Here is a 9128-nt window from a genome sequence, read left to right as displayed (position 1 = left end):
ATCAAGTGCTGGGTGAGAGGTCTTCCCAGTCACCAGGTGACCGCAGCCTCCCTTCTCAGGGGACAGCCTCAGAACGTTTGCCACTCTGGCCCCTCTGGCCTCTGGGGAGCATAAATAGTACCGGGCTGCCCCTACCCTCCAGGTCCCTTCTTCCAGGTGGAATCGACTACTTACTTTCCTCTGGGGTATTCACTTCTCTCTGGAGTACTCGCTCCCCGCTGGGGTATTCACTGCCTTCCAGGGTACTCACTGTCCTCAGGGGTATTCACTCCCATCCAGAGTATACACTCCCCTCTTCCATAAAACAGAACATTCAACTTCCAAATTCAACATAATCTAAAAAACTTTCTCCAGCACAATGGTAAATAATCTGAAGTGCTTTGCTTATCTCTCTTCACCGCTCACTCTCCCTCTCTGCCAATCTTGTTCACCTTTTCAAATCTTCCTCCTCAAGGAGAAACCCCCCAAAATGCCTCCTCCTCTAGACAAGTCTTCCTCCTCTGAATTTCAACTTGGCCAACACACCCTTTCCTCTGCCTCCTGCCCACTATCATTCCCTCCACCTTCTCCTTGGATCCAGCTCCTCCACCCCCCTTACTGTAGCCCTCCATCCCCCTTCCTTCTCCACCTCAAACCAGGTCTCACGCCCAACCCTCTTTTGCCGAAAACCGGGCACATGTCCAAAGGTCTACCAAAGTCCTTCTCTTGCAGGAGGTCACGAGGGCTGAAGGCATAATCTGAATTCAAGTTCCCTTCTCTCTAGCTGACTTCTCCCATAGTGAAAAGAGACTTAGCTCCTCTTCAATGGATCCTACTTCCTTCCACAAGGAATTTCTGTACTTCTCTAAATCTTATGGCCTTACCTGCCATGACATATATGTCATCTTCTCCTCTACCCTCACCTTGGAGGACAGGGAACACATCTTTATTGGCACCCAGGCCCATGAGAACACCCTCCACCAACAAGATGCTTCTCATAACCCAATAGGAACCCTAGCTGTCCCCAGAACTGACCCCAATTGGAATTTTCAGGCAATTTCCATAGACAGACAGAAACCAGGCCATATGATATCATGCCTTCTAGCTGGCATAAATAAAGTCACCCCTGCTCTTTTCCTCTCCCACCTTTCAAAGGTCACAACTAGATATACCACCTTAAGCCCTAATAACAATAAGGGCAAAATCGACCTCCATTTACAATTTATCTCCCAGTCAGCCCCAGACATTTGAAAAAAACTTTAAAAACTGGGGGATGGCCCTCAAACCTCCCAAAGAGACTTAATCAAAGTGGCCTTTAAGGTCTTTAAGAATAGAGAGGAAGAACTAAAAACCCCAAACCTAAAAAAGGACCAGGCTAAATACCACATGCTGATAGCTGTCACTCAACAGGGTTCCCAAGGCATACAGAATTCCTCAACTTGGCAACGGTCAACTCCAGGAGCCTGTTGTAAGTGCGTCCAACATGGACCCTGGGAAAAAGTCTGGCCTAATCCCAGGACACTCTGGAAACCTTGACCCATCTGTGGTATCAAGTAACACTGGAAGTCAGACTGTGCTCAGTGAAACTCTTCATCCTGCTTCACCACCTGTACCTGAAGTCTGATGGGGCCTGGAGTCCACCGCCCCCACTGCCATCACCACCACAGAACCCAGGGTAATGCTATCAGTCTCTGGTAAGCCCACGTCTTTCCTATTGGATACTCAATAGGACAACTAGTTACTCAGTTTTACCAGAATATTCTGGACCCTTTTTTAGTTCTTCGATCTCTATTGTGAGAATCAGTGGAATCGCCTCTAGGCACACACAGACTGGTCCTTTAATTAATTAATTAATTAGTTAGTTAATTAATTAATTTATTTTGAGACAGAGTTTCACTCTGTTGCCCAGGCTGGAGTGCAGTGGTGCGATCTCCGCTCACTGCTAACTCTGCCTCCCAGGTTCACGCCATTCTCCTGCCTCAGCCTCCCAAGTAGCTGGAACTGCAGGCACCTGCCACCATGCCTGGCTAATTTTTTTTTTTTTTTTTTTTTTTTTGAGGCGGAGTCTCGCTCTGTCGCCCAGACTGGAGTGCAGTGGCACAATCTCGGCTCACTGCAAGCTCCGCCTCCCGGGTTCCCGCCTTTCTCCTGCCTCAGCCTCCCGAGTAGCTGGGACTACAGGCGCCCGCCACCTCGCCCGGCTAGTTTTTTGTATTTTTAGTAGAGACGGGGTTTCACCGTGTTAGCCAGGATGGTCTCGATCTCCTGACCTCGTGATCCGCCCGTCTCGGCCTCCCAAAGTGCTGGGATTACAGGTGTGAGCCACCGCGCCCAGCCCCCAGACTGGTCCTTTATTATAAAACCTATTCAACACCCCCCTTCACCCACTGTTTCCTGGTTATCCCTCAGTCCCCTACACGTATCTGGGGGTGGGACGTATTAAGTCAATCCCAGGTCTCCATGCAATGTGGCTCCTACAATTCTACCCCTTTTATTTTACTCTGACACCCAAATGCTTCCCTCTTCCCCTACTCATCTTCATTATCTACCCTGTTACCTTCTGTTAATTCTGAAGTTTGGAATGTTTCTAAACCCACAATAGCCACACATCACATCCCAGTTAAAATAACTCTTCCAAACCCCTCCATTTTCCTTCATCAGTCTTAACATATCCTTAATCCAGCCTTGCTCAGGGGCCTAAAACCTATTATCTGTAAATTTTACGAGCTCAAATTCTCAAGCCTGTCAACTCTCACCACAACACCCCTTTTCTGGCTTTCCAAAAGACAGACAAGACTTACTCCTTTGTCCAGGATCTCCAAGTTGTTAACCAGGCAGTGCTACCAATCCACCTGGTGGTCTGCAACCCATATACTCTACTCTCCCATATTCCTACATCTACCACACACTCCTCTGTGTTGGAGCTAAAAGATGCCTATTTCACTATTCCTTAAACCCAGCTTACCCAAGTCTCTTTGTTTTAACTTAGTCAAATCCTAGTACTCACATGTCCACCCAACTAACATGGATTATACTCCCACAGGGGTTCCAGGATAGCCCCCACCTATTCAGACAGGCCCTCATCAAGGACCTAGCTGAACTTCCTCTTTTTCCTAGTGCCCCCCTCCGATACGTCAATGACCTCCTTCTCTGTAGCCCCTTCCTTAACCTGTCCATTCAACACACCACTCAGGTTTTAAACTTCCTCCATCATTGAGGATATTGGGCCTAACCCACAAAATCTCAGGTAGCACAAACATGAGTTTGTCCTAACCCCTAATTCTGGAACCATCCCAACCCAATGAAAGGAGCTAATTTGGGACATGCCCCTTCCCCACACAAAAAAAGGACCTCCCCTCCTTCTTGGGCCTTGTGGGATACTTCTGGCTGTGAATTCCCAACATTGACTTGCTGGCCAAGGCGCTCTACATAGCCTCTCATGGGCTCATCCTAAAACCCCCAAACCCAGCTTACCCCATCAATTCCCACAAAAACAAAACTAAACTAAACTACACTAAAAAATGCCCTTTTAATTGTCCTGGCACTGGGACTGCCCAATCCCAAGCCCTGTACTTTGTATGTATATTCCGACCAAGGCCTTGCTCTTGGACTACTCTGCCAAACATATGGCGACGCCACACAAGCCATTGCACATCTCTCAAAACAACTGAGCTCTGTCATCCAAGGCTGGTCACTCAGACTAAAAATCTCGGGTGTGACCACATCGCTGGCCTTAGAGGCACAGAAACTCCCTCCCTACCAACACATTACTATTGCATCTTCCCATTACCTGCAGGACCCCATAAACTATCAATTTCTTCTATCCCTCCCACCATCCCGCTTTCAGCAGGTACACGCCTTATTCATAGGTAACCATCTAATCACCTTCCAGAGATATAAAACTCTCAACTCGGCCACCCTCCTTCCTGTAAACACTTCCGGCTCTAAGCTCTCTCTCTCCTGTCTGGACCTCTTAGACTCCCTCTCCTCCCCCTTCCAGCACATTTCAGCTGCCCATTTGCAGGGAACACACACACGGTTAATGAATGGAAGCTCTTTGAGGCAGCCATGTCCAGCAGCTGGCTATGTCATCATTGCTGGAAATAAACTCCTAGAATCCAATGCTCTCCCACCCCATGCTACCTCTCAACAGGCAAAGCTAGTTGCCCTAACCAGGGCCCTCACCCTAGCGAAGGCAAAGAGGGTCAACATTTACACCAATTCCAAATACACTCTCATGCCTTAATCTGGCAGGAACAGGGTTTCCTAACTGCAAAAGGAACCCCCATAAGCAATGGCAAACTTACACATAAGCTGCTGGATGGATAAACTACCTCTGATGGCCACCATTATCCATTGCAAGGGGCGCCGAAAGTCTAAAGATGCCATACTCAAGAAAAACCTTTCAACAAATTCTGCAGCCTGGCAGGCAGCCTTTAAAACCCCATCGTTATTGCTCATTTTCCCCAGCATACACCCTGTATATACCCAGGAGGAACAAACCCCACTTGCCCCAGCTGGTGTCATTCAGGAAAAAATGGTTCGATCTCAGTGATAAAAGTGTCTTGCCCAAGTTGAAAAAACCTTCTGTACTTTTATATGTGCACAACCATTTCCATGCTGGTTACTGCCCCTACTCCAGCTTTTAAAAACTTATATATGTTCTTCCACCATAGCTGCCCATCTCAAAAATATTACTAAGGCATGTTCCCTTTGCACTCGAACTTCCCCTCAGGAAGCTATCAAACCACCTCCATCCAACACGCAAGGCCTGAGGACACTTACCAGGGCAGGACTAGCAAGTCAACATCACTCACATGCCCCCCATAAAATGATTCCTATACCTTCTGACAATAGGCGATACATTCTCTGGATGGATAAAAGTTTTTCCTATCACCACCAAAAGGCACACACCATCGCTTCTGTTCTCTCCACCCATATTATCCACCAGTTTAAACTCCCCTCTTGCATCCAGTCAGACAGTGGGCCAATTTGTTTCACAGTTTAACCAACAGCTGATAAAGGCTCTAAACATTAAATGGGCTTTGCATATTCCTTACCACCCGGAATCTTCAGGAAAAATTTTATTAAAAACCACAACTAACCAAACTCTCCCTAAAGGTTAAAATGGCCTGGACTTCACTTCCCCCACTGTTCCTCATGCGTTTATGAGTCATTTCCCAAAAGCCCCTCAGCTTAAGCCCATTTAAACTCATGTACAAATGCCCCTTGATCCTCCAGAATCTCCCTGTATTTTCTCCCCCTTCTATATGGAATGCTTGGCCGGCGTTACACCTCACCCAACATCTAATAAGACAGTCTGCAAATGCTTACTGACCCAGCCTAAACGTCCATCCTGAAAACACTCCTCCCTGTCCCTATAACCAGGGGACTGGGTCTGAATCACAGATTCCTCCTCCTCCCCTCTCCAACCTAAGTGGATGAGTCCTCACCAGGTTATCCTAACTACTCTGACTGGGGCAAAGCGAACATCTTTTCCACACAGAATGCACCATTGCAAACTAAAAAGAGCACCAGATCCACATGTAGAAATTTGTTCCCCCCCAAATTATTCTCCTTCCCTCACAGGACCAGCCTCACTGTACTTAACAAGAATTCCAGAAGTTGCCAACCCTTAGTCCATAACACTCTCCGTCTCCAATTTCCAATTTTTTTTCTCCTACTTGATTTCAGACCTTTCCTGGTTTCCCTTCCCCATGTCCCTGAATAGTCGTGCCAATTTCTCACACTAATGCAGGAGGTGTGACTGCAGGGCACCTTCCAAGCTGTCAACTCCTACTCAAATCTCCTCTTTCTCCTTTGTCCTCTTTGTCTGTGGGATATTCTAAGTGCCCACCCTGAATGTCTAACAATTGAGCCCCCTTCATCAGCCTCACACATTGCCCGTTAAATCACTCACACTTCCCTTTTACTTCCAACTGTTAAACTTGTTTGTCCATACAAATCCAGTAGTTCACAGCCCTTCCTGTCAACCTGGCCACATAAACCTGGTCCAAAATAAACCTGCATCTCACCCAATTGACCAATTCATTCCCCAAACCTGTTTATAATCTTGCTCGGCTAAACACCTTTCCCCCCAATCCATCCAATCCACCCACACAGTCACACACAGGGCTGTCACCCTCCTACGCCTCATAGCCTCTTAACTAAACATGATACAAGTCGGATTCCATAAAACACCTCTTACTAACTCCTCCCACACCTCTTACTAACCCCTCCCACACCTCTTACCAACCCCTCCCACACCTCTTACCAACCCCTCCCACACCTCTTACCAACCCCTCCCACACCTCTTACCAACCCCTCCCACACCTCTTACCAACCCCTCCCCTCTCCTCCGGAGCCACTCTTCGTGTATCCAACCCAAGGGCACTCCCTGGAAAACATGCACAAATAATTCCCTCAGCTGCAACCTGTATCCTTCTGCCCTGTCGGGACCACAATGGCTATTAGTTATAAAAACCCATTTCCCCCTCTCTCTCCAAAACCAAACAGCCTTCACCTCCTCCACCAGCACCATTTCCTATCAGGCCCTCAGAGGGGCTACCCTTGCTGGCAGCTATTCAACTTGGAAAAATATAAAAGTTAAAACGAAGGGTTTGTGCAGAATTCAACCCCCTCCTTCTCATGGCTTGCCACCATAACCTACAATTTTTATTAACCGCCATAACCTACAACTTTTTTGCTAATCTAAACATTAACATTTTGCCTAACAAGCAGACCATCCAGGTTCTTTTAGTAGCTTCTGTCTCATCTTCCTCCACACACACTAAGCAGGCTCTACATCTCATTCTAGTGTTAGCAGAACTAAACATCTCTGCTGCACTCAACACTGAGATAGCAGGTGGCCCCTTTCCTAGGGCCGTTAATCTTTCTCCTCCTGATACTACAATTGGCCCATATATACTCACCTTCGTGTCCCGCTTTATCTCCCGAAGGATAAACTCCCTTGTCCAGGCAGCCACCCAGCAACACATGGATACCATCCTTCTCCTCTGCCAAGTCCAGTACCAGTGCCTCCAGGAAAACAACTCTGAAGTCCACCACCCACTGCTTCAAAACCCAAACCCTGATTACAGCTCCCCTATTCAGCAGGAAACAGCCAGATAATCAACAACGCCCCTCTTCCTTTTATACTAAAGTAGAAGGCAAGCATGCGAGTCCAAACCACCATTTAGTAAGCCCCCTGCTATTTTGCAGACCTTGGGCAAAGGGAAACTTCCATGGGGGTTCGGGCCGGGAGAAAAATCTTGCCTACTCATCGTAACACAAGGTGGACAAAGGCCCAACTAAAGAAACTTTCCTATCGTATCTTGCTGGCCAAAGTTCCAAGAAACACCACAATGACATCCCACTGGAAAAAGGGCCAAACAGCCTGATCATAAAACCATCTTATCCATATCCTGCCAGGCAGGAAGCCATCCTGCCCAGGCCCCTCCCACCCATACCTACAGGCACCCCAGCCGGGAAGCAGCGGTGGGCTCTGGCATGAAGCGGGCCCCCCGCTGCCACAGGTGTCTGCCATATTCCTGTGTTGCTGTTCGAGCCACCCCCTCTCAGTGTGTCTTTCTTTCACCCTCGCCTTCCCTTCAAAACCTAACAGTCTTACCTCATCATTTTCGTTGTTGGATTCACAGGAGCGCTTTCTCTTCTTCCCGTTGGTGCTTGAAGTTGACTGTCCCATGATCGGGGTTGGTTGTAGAATGTCTCTAGTAGGCTCTTGTAGAGTCCAGACTTCCACAGCTATATTGAAGCTTCCAGGGGGCTGTCCCAGAGCTCTTGCCCTCCCTATATATACCCTCCTGGTGACAAGGCAAAGCCACGCCCTTGAGCTTTGTTTGATCATACAGGCAGCGTCCCAGCGAATGGCAGTCCCAGGGTGGCTTTGACATCACAAAGCACCACTGCAGCCCCCTCCCTGTGCTTGCGGGGGAGGGGAAAGGGGTGTAGAGGAAACCAAATGCTGTTGTTTTTTCAGCATCCCCTGAAGATGATGCATCCCAAACGGATCTGCTGCCGCTCCTCATTTCTCCATGTTTAATGTTCATGGCTCCCATGGAAGCGAGAGGATGGTTCCTTCAAGCCCTTCCCCACAGCCATTCCTATGAAGTGATTCATTCTTTTGTCTTCCAGACCTCACCATGCCCTACTATTTTAGATGTCTCACCGCAAATCCCTCCAAGCTAGTGTGGCTACATTTAGTTGTTAGTTATTAATTGCTAGTTACATTTAATTATTAATTAATAATAATAATTAATTATCCCATTTCCCTCCTATAGTTCCTTCATATGCACCTTGAAGACCATTTACTTTTAGGCTATTGCCAGGCAAATTTCAACCCATGTTCTTTTGCGCAATGCCCATGTAGAATCTGAAATAACGGCCTTCAGTCTGTCAGAACTTTAGTGAATAAACATTCTTTCCCGTGTATCCTAGTCTTGTTTCAAATGAGGGGTATATGTTCATAGTAAATGTAGTCTCCCAACATGAATTCTGCCAGTATGTCGGTGGGGGAAGGAGTGGATATCCAAGTGCTGGAAGTTGTTCTTAGTATTTACATGCAGGATACTACAATCTGAGACCAACATGTGCACCAGTGTGGGCATAGTTAAGCTTTGTACGGGCGATTGTGTCCAGTGCCAAAAAAAAAAAAAATGCACTCAGATTGGAAGGGAGAAGTAAAAGTGTCTTTTGTCAAAGACTACCTGAGCGTATATGTAGAAGAGTCAATCTAAAAAAATGCTTCTACAATAATTCAGGTTAGCAACATTGCAGAGTGAGAGATCAACATGTAAATCAATTGTATGTTTATATATTAGAAGTTATATATTAGAAATTTATATATTAGAAGAGACAATGTTTCAGCCAATGGTAGTCCTAGGGCGGACTGGAAGTTAATTTCAACAACTGAAAGTTGAAACTAAGAACAATTGCAATTTAAAATATTACTAAAAATGGTGAGGCTCAGGGACAAATCTGAACAAAGATGTAAATGACTTGCACACTGAAAACTACAAAAAAATTGCAAAGATAAATTAATGACATAGAAAAATTAAAATGTATTCTTTGATTTTTGGTTAGATGATTAATATTGTAAGATGGCAGTTATTTCCAAATTCATCTATAGT

General features: G+C 46.5%; 1 protein-coding gene across 1 annotated transcript in view; it reads right to left on the bottom strand.

Annotated features, from left to right (window-relative positions):
• The window catches only part of LOC117078416 (sperm protein associated with the nucleus on the X chromosome N3-like), a 13579-nt gene extending 5895 nt beyond the window's left edge, over positions 1-7684 (bottom strand). Inside the window, exon 1 of the mRNA XM_033201980.1 lies at positions 7610-7684. Within this exon, the coding sequence (XP_033057871.1) occupies positions 7610-7684 (75 nt within the window). The remainder of the gene's footprint in view (positions 1-7609) is intronic.
• Between the last annotated feature and the right edge of the window lie 1444 nt (positions 7685-9128).

This window comes from Trachypithecus francoisi, unplaced genomic scaffold (genome assembly GCF_009764315.1).
Source record: "Trachypithecus francoisi isolate TF-2019V2 unplaced genomic scaffold, Tfra_2.0 Lachesis_group6, whole genome shotgun sequence".
Classification (NCBI taxonomy): domain Eukaryota; kingdom Metazoa; phylum Chordata; class Mammalia; order Primates; family Cercopithecidae; genus Trachypithecus; species Trachypithecus francoisi.
The sequence above is the reverse complement of the archived record's forward strand: the minus strand, read 5'-3'. Positions and strand labels throughout refer to the sequence as shown.